This window comes from Bombus vancouverensis, chromosome 16 (assembly GCF_051014615.1).
Source record: "Bombus vancouverensis nearcticus chromosome 16, iyBomVanc1_principal, whole genome shotgun sequence".
Classification (NCBI taxonomy): Eukaryota; Metazoa; Arthropoda; class Insecta; order Hymenoptera; family Apidae; genus Bombus; species Bombus vancouverensis.
The window spans coordinates 7659934-7680549 of record NC_134926.1 but is presented as its reverse complement, the minus strand read 5'-3'; the positions used below and the strand labels follow the sequence as shown (position 1 = coordinate 7680549).

At 35.0% G+C, this 20616-nt stretch overlaps 5 protein-coding genes across 10 annotated transcripts; 3 read left to right on the top strand and 2 right to left on the bottom strand.

Annotated features, from left to right (window-relative positions):
• Positions 1-231: 231 nt before the first annotated feature.
• LOC117161132 (ARL14 effector protein) lies at positions 232-1322 on the bottom strand. Of its 3 annotated transcripts, none has more exons than XM_033342430.2 (4): positions 1236-1322; positions 917-1086; positions 591-853; positions 232-517 (listed from the first exon to the last, which is right to left on the bottom strand). In XM_033342430.2, the coding sequence occupies exons 2-4, from the start codon at positions 989-991 to the stop codon at positions 433-435; spliced, it is 423 nt and encodes a 140-aa protein (XP_033198321.1). In that variant the 5' UTR covers positions 992-1086; positions 1236-1322; the 3' UTR covers positions 232-432. The 3 variants fall into 3 exon arrangements, with proteins under 3 accessions (XP_033198321.1, XP_076481671.1, XP_033198320.1); XM_076625556.1 differs by having other exon boundaries at positions 591-645; positions 763-853; positions 917-1282; XM_033342429.2 differs by having other exon boundaries at positions 917-1277.
• An 85-nt stretch (positions 1323-1407) lies between these two features.
• Positions 1408-6678, top strand: kz (putative ATP-dependent RNA helicase kurz). 2 transcript variants are annotated; one of them, XM_033342388.2, is made up of 16 exons: positions 1408-1640; positions 1708-1887; positions 1958-2242; positions 2296-2901; positions 2973-3324; positions 3403-3673; positions 3932-4118; positions 4195-4427; positions 4497-4720; positions 4808-5053; positions 5139-5328; positions 5404-5544; positions 5613-5816; positions 5884-6102; positions 6166-6263; positions 6339-6678. In XM_033342388.2, the coding sequence occupies exons 1-16, from the start codon at positions 1566-1568 to the stop codon at positions 6413-6415; spliced, it is 3588 nt and encodes a 1195-aa protein (XP_033198279.1). In that variant the 5' UTR covers positions 1408-1565; the 3' UTR covers positions 6416-6678. The 2 variants fall into 2 exon arrangements, with proteins under 2 accessions (XP_033198279.1, XP_033198280.1); XM_033342389.2 differs by lacking the exon at positions 1408-1640 and having other exon boundaries at positions 1749-1887; positions 1974-2242.
• On the bottom strand, positions 6504-8799 carry LOC117161129 (thioredoxin-related transmembrane protein 2 homolog). Of its 2 annotated transcripts, none has more exons than XM_076625550.1 (6): positions 8783-8799; positions 7872-8102; positions 7605-7785; positions 7351-7537; positions 7076-7271; positions 6504-7004 (listed from the first exon to the last, which is right to left on the bottom strand). In XM_076625550.1, the coding sequence occupies exons 2-6, from the start codon at positions 8013-8015 to the stop codon at positions 6906-6908; spliced, it is 807 nt and encodes a 268-aa protein (XP_076481665.1). In that variant the 5' UTR covers positions 8016-8102; positions 8783-8799; the 3' UTR covers positions 6504-6905. The 2 variants fall into 2 exon arrangements, with proteins under 2 accessions (XP_076481665.1, XP_076481666.1); XM_076625551.1 differs by lacking the exon at positions 8783-8799 and adding an exon at positions 8232-8396.
• A 99-nt stretch (positions 8800-8898) lies between these two features.
• On the top strand, positions 8899-13068 carry LOC117161133 (protein Red). Its single transcript, XM_033342431.2, is given in 8 exon segments — positions 8899-9287; positions 9351-9507; positions 9583-9808; positions 9961-10259; positions 10527-10764; positions 11152-11248; positions 11251-11771; positions 11841-13068. Coding segments are annotated over 8 exon segments (2727 nt in total). The 5' UTR covers positions 8899-9157; the 3' UTR covers positions 12900-13068.
• A 1135-nt stretch (positions 13069-14203) lies between these two features.
• Positions 14204-19617, top strand: LOC117161122 (cytosolic 10-formyltetrahydrofolate dehydrogenase). Of its 2 annotated transcripts, XM_033342397.2 has the most exons (8): positions 14208-14373; positions 14651-14703; positions 15516-15657; positions 15732-15966; positions 16348-17027; positions 17117-17531; positions 17641-18299; positions 18390-19617. In XM_033342397.2, the coding sequence occupies exons 3-8, from the start codon at positions 15522-15524 to the stop codon at positions 18965-18967; spliced, it is 2703 nt and encodes a 900-aa protein (XP_033198288.1). In that variant the 5' UTR covers positions 14208-14373; positions 14651-14703; positions 15516-15521; the 3' UTR covers positions 18968-19617. The 2 variants fall into 2 exon arrangements, with proteins under 2 accessions (XP_076481658.1, XP_033198288.1); XM_076625543.1 differs by lacking the exon at positions 14651-14703 and having other exon boundaries at positions 14204-14373.
• The last annotated feature ends 999 nt before the right edge of the window (positions 19618-20616 follow it).

The window sequence follows — 20616 nt, the reverse complement described above, 5'->3', positions numbered from 1 at the left end:
TCCCACCTACCTTGCTTTTGCAGGACTCTGCTTGCAACTCAACTCCTATTCTGTTCTCTCACGTAGTTCTGGTGAATTGATTACGTACAAGGATAATCAGAGTGACCAGCTATCAGGTGACAATACCGCTATGGTTTCCTAAAATGCTGATGTAAACATGATTGTGAAAGGATTCGACAGGAAGTGTTCAGTCTGAAAGCAAGGATATTGTAAAGAGACCAAAGACACGAATACACTTGTATATCAGTTTTTATGTTATGATTATTCTAATTCTAATACATATAACTTATATAATATTAGTAAAAGAAAGTAATACACAGTTTAAAACTCGATGAAAAACTTGGTGAAGTTCCTCTCTTTCCCTGTGTAGCACAGCCATAGAGTTTTTATAAGTACAGTACAATCATATCGTAGGTTAAAAGACTTGAAATTTCAAGATTCTTTTAATAAAGGATTTTTTATGATGATATCGCTGCCTTCATTTTCTATTGACTCGTACGTCCACTTGCGATTATTCCTAGTAAAAATACAGTACTTAATGCTAGCTTGTGAAAGTTAGTGCGGTTATCCAGCGCTCTTTTATGTCAAACCTGCATTCGTGGCTACACTTTGGCGAAGAACATTTGACGCAAGGAAGATGACATCCTGCACAATTCAAATTTAAACAGTCACATAAATCATCTCCTGTTCGGATATATATGCCATTTTCGTTGTACAAAGCGTGTCTTTTGTTGCCTTGGTATAGTCGTCTATGAAGCTTACGTTTCTCCCTTTCACTGTGTTCTGGATCGAAATTTCGCAGGAATTTTTTCGTCACGCTGTCTACTGCTTTCTGACGTGATCCTCGAGTTCTCTGTAGCAGCATAGGTTATAAAGATGTAAAAAAATTAGAATACATATTAATCCATTAACTTACTCGTTGAGTAGGTGGAGTAGATTCTACCAGCGGGTGCGCGGGTGTTTCACTAGAATTCGAGTTTCCTGAATCCATATCTCACATTTGAATTTCAATAAAATATATTTGAAGCAATACTTAGTAAGTTTTGTTCTACATAACCTCTACCATATAGATTATGTTTCTGAAAACTTAATTTGAAGATTATATAAAAGCATAAATATTTATACTTATGAAAAATGCATGATGTAATTAAAAAATTGTTCGCTTTTTCTGTAATCAATTCTTTCGTGTTTAATTAGTATAATTGATAAAAATAAGCTATAGTTTATTTTAATACCATGCTTTCCCTCTGTATCAGTGATATCTGTTGAGATTACGAGAAAATATTTTTCTATTTATGGATCTGATTTTACTGATTGCAGATACTGTTACCGACTTATGGTAAACTATCGTAGAGATCAATTATAAACAGTTATACATGCTTCATAAAAAAAGTGCTAGATGTCATCCTTTAGCTGAAGCACATGGTTAAAATCAACATAACCAAAGTAGCAACGTACAAATCCAAATAAAATATAAGATCAATCAATGGTTACAGAAATTCAAATTTTTTGAGAAACAGAACGCATTACTTTACTTAAGTTTGGATTCAAGTGTAAAAGTAAAAATGGGAAGGAAAAAGCATAATTGGAAGGCGAGAAATATCGCAGAAGTTGAAATTGACAATTCTGCGACTAAAAAGGTATTTCTGTATAATATTATACCCAAAAAATAATGAATAAGATTTAATTATACTCTTCTTTGAATAGATTCCTATAGATATAAAATATCGTGAAGATAATTACGATAACTGTAACGCGCTAGTGCTCCCAAATGAAAAAAGAAGAACAAAGAGCAAAGTTAAAAAAGTCACTACTACACGGTTATTATCCAAGAAACGTAGAAAACAATTAGAGAAAGTTGTAGAAAAGAAGAAGAAAAAGTTACGTGTAAGTTATAATATAGAATTAGTTTTTTCTCTTTGAGTATTCATTTTGCATATATTCTAACCTTAAACAGAGGACTGAACTTTTAGAGGAATTGGGGAAAGTTCAAGCACCGCAGGAAGAACTGAAGCAATATGTATCTTTGACCAGTGTACAAACTAAAGGACTGAAACGTCACTTTAGAGAAATGGAATTACCTGTTAAGGAACATATGATCAAATCAAATAATGAAAATGAGGACAACATGTCAGAAGTACCTGTAAATGCTATTAAAGGTAGCAAGAAGAGAAGGATGGCAATTTTGAAAGAACAAAAAGTACAGGATGCTGTTTCAGATCCAAACGTCATTGGATTTGATGTAAGTTAATGATATTAAAAGTTAATGTAAAAACTAATGATTATTTATTATAGGAACCTAGCAATAGTGAATCTGAATCTAATTCTGAGGATAATGAAGACAGAGAGGAGAAGGATGCAGCAGAAACTTCAGAAGATAATGAAAATATTCCAAGCAAAGAAGATAATATTCTAGAGAATAATATAACAAAAAGTACTGTGGGAGAACAGGAAAAGTCAATTGAAAACCAAACCACTATAAGTAAAGAATTGTTAAAACCACAGCAGCCAATAGAAAGAACACCTGCCACGTTTGTAGTACTGGAAAGGAAACCGGAAATCCAAGCAGCTAGATTAAAGTTGCCAGTGGTAGCAGAAGAACAAGCTATAATAGAAGCAATTAATGAAAATCCTGTCGTAATAATCACTGGCGAAACGGGAAGTGGTAAAACAACTCAGGTACCCCAATTTCTCTATGAAGCTGGCTATGCTCAAGAAAAGGTAATTGGAATAACAGAACCTAGAAGAGTAGCAGCTATATCTATGAGCAAACGTGTTGCCGAAGAGATGAATCTCACTGAAGAAGAAGTTTCTTATTTGATTCGTTTTGAGGGGAATGTTACATCAGAGACAAAAGTCAAATTTATGACCGATGGCGTATTATTAAAAGAAATACAGAGTGTATGTAATCATCTAGGTAAATTAAACAAAATACTTTGAGATAATCGTAATCAAGATTTCAAATATTTTAGGATTTTTTACTGACGAAATATTCGATAATCATCCTCGATGAAGCGCACGAACGTAGTGTGTATACTGATATTCTGATAGGCTTGCTATCACGAATTGTACCACTTCGAAATAAAAGGAAGAATCCTCTAAAGCTCGTAATTATGTCAGCCACTTTACGCGTAGAGGAATTTGTAGAAAATAGTAAATTGTTCAAAACGAAACCGCCTGTATTAACAGTGGAATCGAGACAGTTTCCTGTTACGATACATTTTAATAAAAGGACAAGCATCAATTACGTTTCTGATGCTCTAAAGAAAGCCATAAAAATACATACTCGCCTTCCCGATGGTGGAATCTTAATATTTTTAACAGGTATATATTTTGCAATCTGGAATTATTTCTAGAGCTTATAATGTTGTTGTTTTAAAAATGTATATCGTTAAAATTTAGGGCAACGGGAAGTAAATTATGTAGTATGTAAATTACGCAGAGCTTTTTCCATGAAGAATAAAAAGGAAATTGCAAACAAGATGAAAGAACCACAGAAGACTAATGATTCTTCAAAGAAAGAGGATGATATAAAAAACAACAGTGATAATGAGGACAAGAGTGACAATAGTGATCACGATACTGATGATGATTTTCGTTGCAAGGAAGCTATTCGTTACAACAAATTACGACAAAAGAAGAAAGTTCAATTACCAAATATTAATCTGGATGAGTGCGTAAGAAAATATAACAGTAATTCTTCCAGTTTCTTTATAGTTAGATACGGATATTTTTGGTAAATTTTTCAAGGTTCCAAAAATCTGCAAAATGCACATAATGTACAAAAATATACAAAATATCCAAAGTAAAGTATTTATTATGTGGTAGATAAAACAAATTCTTATTTAGGTTCCATTTCTTTATATATTTATAAAAATATGTAATTGAATAAATATCCGCAGTTTAATTAAAATTATGTATCAATTTCTAGTTACTCTGTGATTCCTACCGATGACACTCACGAAGATTTAATTGGCGCGGAAGATGACGAAGAAATACAATTAGACGAGGATGAAGATGAAGATGACGACGTAATTGACTTAAAAGCTTGTGCAGATGCACAACCATTGTGGGTTTTACCATTATATTCTCTGCTTCAGAGTGACAAACAAGCAAGGGTAATTAAGAAATGTTGAGAATAATTCACAAAAAGGGCAAGTGGGGAAGATAGTATTAAAAGTCTCTAATTCTTAGGTATTCGAGCCACCCCCAGAAGGACACCGTTTATGTGTAGTATCAACAAACGTAGCAGAAACTTCTTTAACTATACCTAACATAAAGTATGTAGTAGACTGTGGACGTTGTAAAACGAGAATGTACGATAAAGTAACTGGAGTAAGCACATACAGAATCTGCTATACTAGCAAGGCATCCGCTAATCAACGAGCAGGGAGAGCTGGTAGAACTGGTCCTGGACATTGTTACAGGTACTTATATCAATATACAATTTTGGAGTCATTGAAAGATCTAATTTCCCTATTGGATATTATTTACAGGTTGTACTCTTCAGCAGTGTTCAATGATCAGTTTGAACAGTTTAGTCAATCAGAGATTCAAAGGAAACCTGTGGATGATTTACTGTTACAGATGAAAGTCATGAATATTGATAAGGTTGTTAATTTTCCATTCCCAACTCCACCGGATACTGTACAATTACAAATTGCTGAAAAAAGATTGATGATACTTGGAGCTTTACAACAACAAACTTCCGGCAAAGAAGGTATTAACAACTATAATTATTTAAGTCAAACCACTAATTTAATCATTATCGGTTACTTATTCTTTACTATATTTATTTTTTATTTAGGTTCCTATAGTGCCAAAGTCACGCCACTCGGTCGCAGTATCGCTGCATTTCCAGTTGCTCCCCGTTATGGAAAGATGTTGTCTCTCTCTCATCAATATGACCTTCTGCAGTATACAGTGTGTATGGTGGCTGCACTTTCTGTTCAAGAAGTATTGATGGAAGCATTCAATATGGACAACGATTCTCGAAATAAATGGTTGCAAATGAGGCGCTTCTGGGCTGGCACCGGAAATAGCTTACTTCTTGGTAATTATTATAGAATTTAAAAAAATTAGAATAATATTAAGAAATGAAGATTATATTAACGCAGTGAAATGTATTCTATGCAAAGGCGATCCGATGGTCTTAATTAGGGCTGTGGGAAGTGCAGAATATGCTGGAACTAAAGGAAGATTACTTCCCTTTTGCGATGAGCATGGTTTGCGACACAAAGCAATTGTAGAAATTCGGAAGCTCCGACAGCAGCTAACGAATGAAATCAATTTGAATATTGAGGATTTGAATCTCACTATTAACCCACAGTACGCATTGCAGAAAGTAATTGAATTACATTTTACGTTTAATAAATTCCTCTCCTACTGACAATTTTAATTTAGGATGAAACCTCCAGCCGATATAGAAGCCAAATTACTCAGGCAAATAGTCCTTGCAGGAATGGCTGATCAAGTTGCAAGGAAAGTGATGCCAGATGAAGTTAATGAAGATCAAGACAAGGCTAAATGGAAATATGCTTACAAGTAAGATATCAAAGACTCCTTGATCATTTAAATCATAGCCGAATGTAATTATATAATCTTTTATCCAGAACCACAGATATGGAGGATCCAGTATTTATACATTCCTCATGTGTTCTTCGAAAAATCTGCCCTGAATGGGTAGTTTATCAAGAAATATACGAGACGAATAAAATGTACATGCGCGGTGTTACAAGTATAGAACCCGAATGGCTACCTAAATTTGCTCCATCTCTATGTCAGCTTGGAGAACCTTTAACTGATCCACCACCAAGGTCTCTTACTCCAAACCTTACTTATCTTTTTAGTACATAAATTGCTTATGTCAATGTATTTGCGTAGGTATGATCCAGAAACTGGGAAGGTAATGTGCAGTATGGCAGGAACATTTGGAAGAGCAGGTTGGAAGTTACCAGTAATGGATGTGGAGTACCCACTATCTGTAGATGGAGTTAAATGGTTTGCATGTTTCCTTTTAGAAGGAAAAGTGTGTCCAAAATTGAAACAATTCGTTCCTTCATTGTTATCGACTCCCCAGAGTATTAACAAGACATGGGCTAAGTAAGATTTAAAATACATGAAGCTACTCGACATTGAATTAACAATTTTATATAATTATTTTAGATTAATACCACGAACACAGGAAATGACGCAGTTATTACTGTCCCGCGGAATTATGTCAAGAGGACAATTACTAGAAGCTTGGAAAGTAGATAAAAATTGTAAGCATGTTTTATAGCATGTGCATAGCTATAGGGTCGGAATAAATACTAAAAATGATTTATTATTAATTTCAGTCCTTCTGTCTGCTTATCAGAAATGGTTACCAGAATCAGCTCATGGACACGTTATGCTCATTTGGCCACCTGTATGACAAATTTAGTATCTGACTCTGTATTCACGAATTGTATGTATATTTTACATACCCGAATTTTGTAATATACAATTATTTAATACAGTGATATATTTCAACAATAGTTTATTCAATGAAACTGTAATATCGCATACTATCTAGATTAACTAGAAGCTCTGCTTTGGTTTTTCATGAATTCATACACGTGGCACTTTATGTATCATTCCATTTCAATGATTGTAATAACAACTACTCGCTTTTAATAAATTACTATCTTAAACCTACATTAATATCCGATATTCACTAATAGAACACAGTGGTGCATAAAATGCGTACAATGATAGAAAGTATAATGAATATTTACAAATCTTTTGCAGTTTTGCTATAAATGAAAATTTGCGCGTGACACTAAACGTCCATTATTCTACACAGTAGAAGTAATTTTCATTTGAAATTGTTGGCAGTGCTATGACATCAGTAATTCAACAAACGTTTGGAAATGTTAATTAGGTCATTCTGCTTTTACTGCTTTCTTCTCTCTCCTTTTAATCGGATTTTTTTTACAATCTCTGTACACATTGTTCAGATCAAAAGCTGCCTTTATATTATCCTAAAAAAGCAACTATTTTGTTTGATACATACTTTAACGTTTTCAACTATAAGAAACTCTATCATACATACCAATGAAAAAAGAAATTTAACTAGTTTGCCCTTATGATCTGCATATGGACGTCTTTCTACCTCTTTCCCTTCCTTAAATAAAATTAAGGTGGGAAGCTGTTTGCTAGTGCTAGCATCACTTATGTGGTACTTCACTGCAGCATCTGGATACCTCCCTATATCTACTTTTCCGAATTTCAAATTTTCCAAAGCATATCTACAAATCCACTAAATATTACTTTCAATGAAAGGTTGTATAGTGATAAATAGTGCATAAGTAATCAATCATTACGAACTCTGCCGAAAGCTCGGAGAATATAGGTGCAAAGTTGACGCAAGCTGGGTTCCATGCTGTGTAAAACGCAACTAACCAAACGATTCTCGTGTCACGGTGCAATTCCTCCTGCAATCCAACTGCACCTCGTAAATACGTTACTTTCTCTGGACCTTGGTATGTTGGTTCAGGAAATACTAGACCGCATACTGTAATTATTAAATCATGTAATAGCATTCATATGAAGAATAAGTACAATATCAAGTCAACACATACAGATAAATACAATAGCAAATATTATTCCCATACGTATATCTGCATAAAACCAAAGAATCAGATTGGCAACTTTAGTATATACAAAACTGGATGATAAGTAGCTTATCATAGTTACACTTCCAGTCTTCCTTGTCCTTATCATTATGACTATCATAAGAAAAAACAGAATCTCTGTCTCTCTCTGAAACAAGAATATATTTAGTATGAAATATATATTCTACACGCATAGCATAATAAACTGTTTGTCTTTATATTTAAATGACTTACCCCATCAAGTTCGCACTCAGCTTGTGCAAATACATAGTTACACACAAATGGAACACGTTTGGAGACAATATATGAGAGACTGAGTAAAATGTTTATAAAATAATAGGGCTTCAACAGAAGTCGCAAGTCTTTTTTTAAAGGCATTTTCTCTCTTTAAATGATCTGTATATAGGTTATGTTTGCTGATTAGGATAACAGCAGCTCCAAGTTTCGTGGAAAGATACTTTTGTCCTATTTTATTATATGTAGAGTGAGCTTCAATTAATTTATAAAGATGTTCTGAATAATTTGTTATAATTCAATTTTTTCCTTGATGACAATAGACGAAGCAACAATTACAATTTACTCATGTCAACGAACCCTTCCATGTTTAGATGAACTCCAAAATATTATCAAGACTGTTTCATATAATTTCCTTATCGAATACAATACAAAATTATGAGAAGAATGAGTACAAACGAAGTATGATCTCTGATTTAAGGAATTAAATGGTAAATTAGCGACATAAGTAATTCGGTTGTCTCATTGGTCGACAAATTATAATAATACAAATCAAGCGAAATAAGTCGTCTAGAATTTTCCTATTATCTAATCAAATTATTTTAATGTGTGATATTACATTTTCCAATTATTTTTTTCATAATAATTTTTTTAAATAATCAATTCTCATAATAATTATTAGTAACAGCATTTGAAAGAAATTAAATTGTTTTTCTAAACTACTATTATTTGATATAAGTAACTCCTTAGTATTAATTTTCCGTTAATCTTTTGTAATTAGTACGATTTGGATAAGTCATGTTAATCATGAAAATAAATAAATTAATTAATAATCGTATTCGATAAATTTCTATGCATCAGACGAAACTGTACTACATAGGAAAATGCATTATAGATAAGATACGACTTACGATTAATCGTAACACATTCATTGGACTCAATATCTCAAAATTTTCCATAAGAGGGGATACAGTTTTGTATTTTAATGTAATATAGTGTAACATAGTATAGTGTAATATGTAATATAGTATAATGTAGTGTATACAGAACACTACATTATATACATTTTTAGAACGATCTAAATAATTATTACATAAATTTGCATGAGAATGATCCGTTTGTTATGTTTAAAATAGGTCTCTGTTCTTGAGAAGCATTATGTTAAAACAATATAAATGTACATAGCCTGACATCAGAGAGATATATCCCCACTTTTTCTGCGGACAAAGATCATCTACTCTCAAATACTCCATACTCATCAATAGCTTTTGAACTAAACTTTAAATATGAAGTCCTTATTGATTGTATATTTGACTGCATACGTTTGGTTAACATTTTGTCAGAAAGCTTCAGCCTCTAATAAGAGTATTCCTCTGGTAGTCATTACCTGGGATTATAAGGATGCTGCACAAAGAGGTAACTACACATTTCTGTCTTTAAAAAGATAGGAACAATATTATAATGATAATTTCATTTCAGCATGGAATGTTTTGAACAATGAGAAAAGGAGTGCCTTGGATGCAATAGAAGAGAGTTGCAGTGTCTGTGAAGAGCAAAGATGCAGGAAAACTGTAGGATATGGAGGCAGTCCAGATGAATCTGGAGAAACAACTCTGGATGCTCTAATCATGGATGGGTATATTTTTCATTCATTTACATATATATTCTAAGCAAAATATTGTTTCTAATTGAATTATTTACCCAAAAACAGAGTAACAATGGATGTGGGTGGCGTAGGACTATTGAGAAATGTAAAAAATGCCATTTCAGTTGCTCGTAAGGTTTTAGAAAACACCAAACATTCTTTGCTTGGCGGAGAACTGGCTACAAAATTCGCTGTAGAGATGGGATTCAAAGAAGAACCTTTACAGACAGAAGAATCAAAGAAAATGTGGTTGGATTGGAAGTCAAATAACTGTCAACCCAATTATTGGAAGGTATATCAATAATCTTTCATCTAGGAAAGGGTCCAAGAAAAGAATATTTCTTTTCAGAAAAGAAGAAGCAAAGAAGCTGAAAATAAATCTCATACACATATATTTGTATTATATATAAATGTCCGCCTAAAATCATATATTTACTTTATCAGAACGTAGTTCCGGACCCAAAAAAGTCTTGTGGCCCATATCGTGTAGCGAATATCATGGAAGACAATGTAGAGGAGCATGAATCACATGTGAACGAAGAAAACCACGATACGATCGGAGTTGTAGCTATAGATTTGAATGGACATATAGCAGCAGGTACATCGACGAATGGAGCTAGAAATAAAATCCCTGGCCGCATTGGGGATTCCCCCATAGCTGGCGCAGGCGCATATGCTGATCAAAGGGTCGGTGCGGCAGCTGGAACCGGCGAAGGAGATATAATGATGCGTTTTTTGCCAAGGTAAGAAGGTTATTCAATGAACTATCATAATTAGGTATTTATGTATTTTTAATAAAAATATACAGAATATATAATAGAAAAAAATACTAAATAATTAAAAGATCTAAAGTAAAGTGTTCACTATGATATTTAATAGATGGATAAATTTAGTTTCCATCTCTTTAGTTACGTTCATAAAGATATATAATTGCGAAAACATCCACAGCCTAGTCAGAATGTAGTTTTGTTCAATTATTTGCAATTTTCAATCTGAGAATATTTTTTTAGTTTCCTGGCTGTAGAGGAAATGCGTCGTGGCGCGACTCCAACTGAAGCTGCCACTACAGCAATTAGAAGGATTGCCGAACATTATCCTACATTCACCGGTGCTGTAATTGCAATAAACAAAAATGGAGAATACGGAGCTGCGTGCAACGGAATCACACGCTTCCAACATTACGTAGCTAATCCTGAATTAGGACAAGCGATGATGCGTTTCGTTAATTGCATAGATGCAAAATACGAAGTCTTTAAAGTCTAGAAACGACCGATTGTTTCCTTGTAATTTCTTTCAATTTTTGATACTTGTAATAAGTATTAGGAAGCATGTTCCACGAATGAAATAAAAGTTGAAGAATTGCAGAATATAATATAATATCTATATTATAATATATTATTATCTAAAATGAATATTATTTAAAGAAAGAATCACAAACTAGAATTGCAGTTCGGATCACATAAGACTTAAGAAGATTCAAATTCAAAATACTTACGACGCTTTCCGATAGATAGCAGTACCGCTGCGGCATTTGTTGACGGAGGTGACACTTTTTGGATTATGATATCTGTCGAAACAGTTGAGCGATAAATGTCGATTTCTTTAAAATCAATATTATTCATTTCTCAATACTAGGTGTACGTGAGACACATACTTCAATCTACAATATTGAAATTTTAATTAGTTTCCGTTTTTTATAGAAATTTAATTGATGTTAATAACCTAACCTCAACATTTTAGAACACTCATATACAATAATTAAAATGCCAGAAACAACGGAGGAGGACATGGGAATGTCCGTTCGTTTAACGAACGATGACTTCCGGAAACTGTTGATGACACCAAGAGCATCTGTTCCATCTGCAACTCCAGCTTCTATACCTGGGACTGCTAGAGACGCCAATGCAAAGACTGCACAGACACCTAATGTTAGCGGTGGTAGCCGAGCAGAGTTGCGAAGGAAGAAAAAGAGCTTCTATGCCAAACTGAAAAAGCAAGAAGAGGATAAAATGGCAGAATTGGCAGAGAAGTATAGAGACAGAGCTAGAGAACGTAGAGATGGTACTAATCAAGACTATCAAGCAGAGGATCCAATGAACAGTGCCAGTGCATATCGTGCAGTTGCACCAGATTTAAAGTCAGGAATGGACGCAGCTGAACGAAGGAGGCAGATGATTCAGCAATCAAAATTCTTGGGTGGTGACATGGAGCATACTCATTTGGTGAAAGGCTTGGATTATGCTCTCCTCCAAAAAGTAAGAATCTACAATAAAAAATTATTTATAAGAATATAAATATATTAAAAAAGGTATTTTATTCCACAGGTACGTAGCGAGATAGAAGCAAAGGAACATGAACAAGAACAAGAAATGGAGAAGTTAGTGAAGCCAAAGGAAAAAAAGGATAAGAAGGAGGGAGAAAAGAAAGACGATGAAATGCAGTTTAAAACCAAGATAGCACGCAACGTTTATAGAACAGTTATGACCATGAAATCCAAACAGATCGAAAGAAACGAATTATTTACTCCTGGCCGCATGGCTTACGTGATAGAATTGGATGACGAAAACACGGATGTAGATATACCAACGACCTTAATCAGAAGCAAGGCAGATGTGCCCACCATAGATAATACCCCTACCTTAACAACAAATGACATTGTAATAAACAAATTGGCACAAATTTTGTCTTATCTTCGCCAAGGCAACCGTCATGGTAAGAAAGGAAAGAAGAATAAGGATGGAAGGTCTAGACCTGACGATATGAATGACATGGATATTGCTCCAAGACCACAGGATGAGAGTATTTATGGAGACATTGGTGACTACGTTCCGACGATTGGTAAGAAGGATCCGAATCAACCGAGGGAAAAGAAAAAGACCTCTTACTTTGATAAGCCTGAAGGTGGCTTGGACGCGGATGATAAAGCAAACACTCCACAATTACCGAATGTTGCACCTTCCAACTCGGATGGTAATGCTCCAAAGAAAGGAGCGCTTCTTAATAAACTAGCTGCCGAGCCCGAAGGGTATGCAGAATGTTACCCAGGGCTGGACGAGATGCAGGACGCAATAGATGATTCAGATGATGAAGTAGACTATACCAAGATGGATCTTGGCAACAAGAAAGGCCCCATCGGCAGGTGGGATTTTGATACACCTGAAGAGTACAGCGAGTATATGAACAATAAAGAAGCTTTACCAAAAGCGGCATTTCAGTATGGTGTAAAAATGGCTGATGGAAGAAGAACAAGGAAGTATAACAAAGAAAAGAACGAGAAAGCTGAATTGGACAGAGAATGGCAGAAGATTCAAAATATTATGAACAAAAGGAAACCCAGTACGGTGTTGGATGCTGCATCAGAATTCAAAGTCCCTAGATATTGAATGTTCGAGTAACTTGTATAATCTTGTTCACGATATATATATATATATATAGATTATATAGAATATATATATATATATGTATGTTGTAGTATATATTATATGATTTGTTTATGACTATCACTTGTACAAAATCGGAGATGCAATAAAAGACTGTATAATATTTTTAAAACGATGTTATCCCTGATCTCTCTTTATGAAATTGCGTTATTATTATTGCAACATAATTGAAGGCTTACATAATTTTTTCATTCATCACGGCTGGAGATCTAAACATTCATGACCTAAAACTAAATAAAACCAGTACAAACTTGATCATGTAAACATACTGTGACCTACGACCAATAGATAGAGGGGAATCTTTCATTAAAACTCGTTATAACTAGTTAAGACTTATAATTAACGATAATTTATTTTAAATAAAGCGTCGATTCACAACATTCTGACTTATCTAAGATATTGGAAGTGACGTATTTAAGACATTTTAAGATATTGAATTACTTCAAATTGGAACACTAAAGATTTTAATCCTCTTAGACTTAATTCTCTTTATTCTCAGAAGAGGATGATTTCTTTAGACAGTATTTGTTTACAATTTAAATAATACTAATTGTTTGTTCATTCACTATAATAAAAATATAATAAACAGTTTGAATTTACAAAAGATGTTACTATTGCACCTTAAAGACACGTATTACCTTTAAAATGAACGACTTCTTATCAAGAACAGATAATTACCAAAATTCTTATATCTAGATTACATATATCTAGATTTTCAAAATAATAATTAATCAAGCTAACGGTTAGTAATTACTATTATCTTAACAAAAACCGAAATACATCGATATTTATAGATATATATTTCGATATAGATAACCGAAAAACATCACATGTCCAAGTGATGGTAAACAATCAAATACTAGCTATTTGTAGCTTCACTAGTCTTTTCTTAAAAACTTGTTTACCTTTTTCGGTAATGAATTGCTTCTAGAGTATTTCATTTCTGGTTTATGCCTTCCGAATAAATTTTCTAAAAACTATTTGCACCGAACATTTCGTAGCTTTTACGTGTATTTTCAGATTTGTTTCAAACTTTACGGTGCCAATGAAATTTCGATACTTCTCCTATGACACGTATAATAACTTGATATTTCGAAGCGAGAAAACTCATTAGGAAAATCCATGTAGGAAATCGAAATACAAATATTAAATGATCCGTATAGATAAAGAAAAGAAGAATTAAAAAACGATTCTTGACCCTGCCGGCTGATACAACCAGCTTATATAAACGTTGTGTGGTTTAACGCGGTTCAGTCGGATAGCCACAAGTGCCAGCCATTTACCAGCCGTCAGTAGCTGAATAGCAGTTGGCGAAGTGAATGCACTTGAATAAAACAGCCGGAGGACCGTCCACGTCGATTTTCTGATGTTGTTCCTAAAAAACTTCTTGTCGATACGTTCCTACGTCGTGAACACAGTAAGCCAATCATATGAAATTTGTAGATACCAATGTTTACACTGCTTTGGTATACGAATAATTCAAATAAATATAAATAGTAGAAAGTAGAATGATAATTCGGTAGCAATACAGCATATAGCATGTTGGAAATATCTCTGGTGATAGTAGATGGTATTGAGTCCATATAATTTTAATAACATGGTAGATGGAAGTAGAAGCCAGGTTTAGTTTTTCTTATTATCTTGTAGCATACTTTCCTTTCGCACAGCTTCCTCACACTGTCTTCTCTTTGCAGTTTATTTGAAAGTACAGTGAAAGTTAGAAGATATCGTTAAACGCTGGAAATAGGTATGTACAATGGTGTATACTATACTGTATTTATTACGATGCTTAATGTTTGGTATTGGGTTGGCTTAAGGATAAAGCCTTAGCAAGACAAGTATAACGAAATCAGTGATTATAGCAATTTCGTATATACCTAAAATATGTCACTATTCATTTTTCATTTCTCTATTTATTTTTATTTATATTCGCTGATATAATTTTTTAATTATTGAATTTCCATAGTTTCTATAATCTATGATTAATAAATAGTAATTTGTTAGTTATATAAAACTGATTTTTCTCACAATCCGTATCTCTTCAACATGCTGCTTACATTAATATTTCACTATACTTGTCTCACTAACAACGTAAAATACGTATGTGGAGGATTGGTCGAGAATAGATAGTACGAAATAACGAGAGCGAGATATTACTGTCGCAACCCGTCAAATATATTTCGGATAAATAAATAAATAAATAATTAACAGCCGTATACGTGAGTCGTTGGTACAAAACACTCGTTAATGTTCGTCGCGTAACTCGATAAACACTCCGAGATACTCTGTAGATAGTATTCGACACTCTATATGTACCGTGTCACTCGCGATCGCGCCCGTTTATTTACACTGGTCGGGGGAAAGTCGGAAAATTCAAATTCGTCTTCATTCGACGGTTACATGTAGCGGCAACATTGTCTTGCTCGGAGTATATTTATTCTTACATTACTTGCAACCTAACAGTCTTGACTGCAACATGGGTTTGAATTGTCCTCTGACTCAGGTGTCGCTACATGTATATCATTAAATTAATGACAACTAAAGTATTTCAATATTTAGACGGCAATGGCAGAACTGAAAGTGGCTATAATTGGCCAGAGCTCCTTCGCAGCCGAGGTCTACAAGCTCTTGAAGCAAAATGGTCATCAGATCACAGGAGTCTTCACCATTCCCGACAAGGCTAACCGGGAAGATCCTCTAGGTAATTAATCCTACAAAAAATATTTACTAATCAGCTCTCAATTTTCCAACATCGTAACAAACATTCTTTTACAGCGACGATAGCGAAAGCTGATAATACTCCAGTCTTCAAGATCAAATCATGGAGAAGCAAAGGCGTGACCTTGCCGGAAGTCCTTGAAATGTATAAAGGAATCGAAGTCGACCTAAATGTTCTTCCATTCTGCAGTCAATTCATCCCCATGGAGGTCATCAATCGTCCTCGTCATCGCAGCATATGCTACCATCCATCGATACTGCCGCGACATCGGGGAGCTAGTGCTATTAGTTGGTCAGTTGCTCTGAATTGAAGTAACCATAATAACACTTTACCTGATTGCAGTTGACTAATGTAATAAATGAGAGCGTTCGCTGGTCATTGTGCGATTTTCTAGCTAGCTTATCTGCCGAACTGGTATTACTCGTGGCGAGAGAGGCGCGTAACAAGACGCTGACAACGTCAATCGAAGCGCACGCGTATCTTAGAACCGGTTCGACTTCATTATCTGGTGCAAAATTATCGCAACACACGATACGTGTTTATTCGTGCCTTTCTCGTATCGCTGAATGTCGATAAAGAGACTGATAAATTGTCGGGCACCGTTGCGCAATCGTCGTTTTCAATAATACAATTTTCTTGCAAGTAATCATGATCTTCTTATGCTGTCTTTAGGACGTTGATAGAAGGAGATGACACTGCAGGATTCTCCATTTTCTGGGCGGACGATGGCCTTGATACAGGGCCAATTTTACTCCAGAGATCGTGCAAAATAGAGCCTAATGATACTCTGGACTCTTTGTACAGTAACTTCCTGTATCCTGAAGGTATCAAGGCCATGGCGGAGGCTGTGGATCTCGTGGCCAAAGGGACCGCTCCAATGATCCCCCAAAAAGAAGAAGGAGCCACTTATGATCCCATGTTGAACAAAAAGGAACTTCAAAAAATAGACTGGACCAAGCCTGCTAAGAAAATTCATGACTTCATTCGTGGCTTGAGTAGCACTCCAGGTGCGTGGACAACTATCGACGGCAAAGAAGTTCGTCTGTTTGGATCTAGATTGTGGATTGGCGATGAACTACCTCAACAGACTACTCATATATATGTAGAAGATAGACCAGGCTACCTGCACGAAGGTGGACTGCTAATTAGCACTATTGATAATCACTTTATCAACGTGGAGAGAATAAAGATTGGGAATAAAACCATTTGCGCCAACAAATTCGGTCAACAGAGTGAAAATACTACGCTTGAGTTCACCGAAGAAGAGCAGAAGAACGTAGAAACCTTAAAGAGTATTTGGGAGAGTATCCTGAAGACGGACGTTGACAAGGATACCGACTTCTTTGCCTGCGGTAAGTGGAAGAGTATTTCTATTAATATTTAAGAATTAAAACTTTATTAATAAAATTTAATTGATTGAATATCTGATATTTTCTTACAGGAGCAGGAAGTATGGACGTTGTGAGGCTGGTAGAGGAGGTCAAAGACAATCTGGGAGTGACTTTGCAGAATACGGATGTCTTCATGGCTCCAGTGTTCATTGAGTTTGCTAACACGGTAATTCTTGCAGCTAGAGGTATCTCTGCTACCAAAGAGATCAAGTATGATGCCGTGGAAATACAAGCAAACAACATGACCTTGAAGTTTCCTAAACAATTGTTCATAAATGGAGAATTCGTGAATGGTAGTCTAACGCCTATAGACACGGTTAATCCTCACGATGAGAGCGTTATCTGTTCGGTTGAAACAGCTTCTGTGGAGGATGTGGACAAGGCAGTTAAGGCTGCCAAAAAGGCCTTTGAAGAAGGGGAATGGAGCAAGATCAGCGCCAGGGAGCGTGGAGCTCTTCTTTTCAAGTAAATATTTTCCAAAATTTCCTCTGGTACATCTTTATCCTATAATTTAATGCATTATTATAATGTTATTATTTTATAATTTATTTTATAATATTCAACATCTTTTCAGATTAGCAGACCTAATGGAGGAACATAAGGAAGAACTAGCTACCATTGAAAGTATAGACTCCGGTGCAGTATATACTTTGGCTCTGAAGACCCATATAGGAATGTCCATAGAGACCTGGAGGTACTTTGCTGGCTGCTGTGACAAAATCCAAGGCTCCACCATACCAATAACTCATGCCAGGCCAAATCGCAACTTAACATTCACGAGAAAGGAGCCCATTGGTGTCTGTGGTCTGGTTACTCCTTGGAATTACCCTCTCATGATGCTCTCCTGGAAAATGGCAGTTTGCCTGGCAGCAGGCAATACTGTAGTAATGAAACCAGCTCAAACTTCACCTTTAACAGCTTTGAAATTCGCAGAGCTAACTATAAGAGCTGGTTTCCCACCTGGAGTTGTTAATATTGTACCAGGGAATGGTACTGAAACTGGAAACGCTATCTGTGAACATCCTCTGGTCAGGAAACTAGGCTTCACTGGGTCTACACAGGTTGGACAGTCCATAATGAGGTGTTGTGCTAACAGTAACTTGAAAAAAGTATCTTTAGAACTAGGTGGAAAGAGTCCTTTAGTTATCTTTGAAGATACTGATCTTCAACAGGCAGTTAAAATTGGAATGAGCAGTGTGTTTTTCAACAAGGGAGAAAATTGTATAGCTGCTGGTATAGTATTCAAATAATTAAAAAAATAAATGTTCTTACAAAAACATTATTAGAATTTAAAAATGACTAAATTTCTTTTCTTTTAAATAGGTCGGCTATTTGTGGAAGAGACAATTCACGACGAATTCGTGAGGAAGGTAGTGGAGGAGACTAAGAAGATCTCTATAGGAAATCCTCTAGATAGAAGCACCGCCCATGGACCACAGAATCACAAAGCACATATGGATAAGCTCTTAAGCTTTGTGAAACGTGGAGTTGAAGAAGGAGCTAAACTAGTTTATGGTGGAAAGAGATTAGATCGCCCAGGCTGGTATTTTGAGCCAACTATCTTCATAGATGTCAAGGACGACATGTACATAGCAAACGAAGAATCTTTCGGCCCTATCATGATTATCTCCAAGTTCAGCTCGAAGAACATGGATGAAATGATTGCCAGGGCCAATAATACAGAGTACGGATTGGCTTCAGGTATCTTAACAAAGGATATCAGCAAGGCTCTAAGATTTGCTGAGAAAATAGAAGCTGGGACAGTGTTTATCAATACATATAACAAGACAGATGTGGCTGCACCTTTTGGTGGTTTCAAAATGTCTGGTTTTGGCAAGGACCTGGGTCAAGACGCTTTGAACGAATACTTAAAAACGAAGACCGTTACTATAGAATATTAGAAGACGTCATTATTAGCTTTATCTATTTTTATTGCACCTTTACGTTTCATAATTTATGCACCAAGAATATATATTTGTAAATTCTAGTATCCTTTTTTATTCATATATTTTTTAAATGTTTTTGATATTTTCGAGTTTAGAAGATAATCATCGAGTCACAAGATAATCAAGATTTCTCATCTTGAGAAACAGCAAAATCTTGCTCCCACGCAAGCGAGCTACATAAACAGTTTTTACACGAGCCCCTTCTAGTCCCTCTTTCAAAACTCCAGATGCTCCGGCGTGGTTTTTTGTATAGAGACAAGTGTGCTCCATTTCTGTGAGTAGTTGGCCGTTATACCATTATTTCCTTCTAAGATCTTTCCATGTATTTTTTTCGGCAATTGATCTATATTCTCAGAGAATTCATTTTTTTCCGTCAATTGATCTATATTCTCAGATAATTCATTTTTTTCATCAATTGATCTATATTCTCAGAGAATCATTTCTTTCAATGATCATAACAGATAGAATGTATTACAAAATGTTTGTTAAGATTGATTCTAAGCTGCTTATTAACAGATGGCTCTGTCTAGTTGTATAACAAAGTATTAACAAAGTGGATTATATAAGTTATTACAGATATATAAATTGCCTCTTATACAATTAAATGTCTTTCTTTTCTTATATTCCATCCTCTTGTTTTTATCAAATTTCCTATTTTAACTTTTATATTAAGATAGTTTTCTTTATCCATCAAATACTATAAAATTGAAAAAATTAAGAAAAATAGACTTGTAATCTTTTTTTCGCGTAGTCCTCAATTTCAATATTTTTATTAAAATTATTATTATTTAAAAATTTCTTCAAACAAACCCTAATCCCTTTATCCACTGATAAATTCATCCTAGACGAAGATTCTGTTTAGGATTACCTCGAGTCACAAAGAACAGACAGCTTCAAGATAAAGGAAGAAAAACTCCCCAAAGTTAATGGACACGTGTTGCTTCTGTGTACCTGAAGATCCACCTACTAATAAAAAGGCTTCTACGAAAGTAGGTGTATGGATGGTCAACAACCCCGAGAACAGGAACAGCTGTTCTCATAAACATTCCATCTCCCACTTCCTCCTCTTCATCCATTTGAAGCAACCCCATGAAATAGTTCTAGAATACTAGTTACAAGTTCACATCCTTTTCTACATCTCGTTTCAGAAAAAGAATTCCGTTTGGTATGAATTTATGATGGTCCTTGGCTTCCAGAAATTATTTTATATCCTTAAAGAAGAAAGAGAGATAAGTACATGAAGAATATAGTGAATAAGAAGAATATAAAAAATACTATGAGTGCAATAAAGGTGTTACATAAATGAATAGCTGGTGAAATTCTTTCCGACGACCACGAACACGATTTCTTTTCTATGGCTTTCGAAACGAATAGCCTTTTCATTGAAATTTCGAGGATTATTGAATTAATTCGACGACTGGCCAACTACGGTTTTCCATGCGGCATTATTCATCGTGAACAGGAAATGCAAATTTTCCTCTGACCCGGCTCTGCTCCCTCACCTCAGGACGCTGCCCCCTGACCCTTTCCCAATCCCCGTTGCTTTCTCTCTTCCACATGCTTCTGTTTATCTTACTTTTCCGCCGCTCATCTACGCTTTTTTC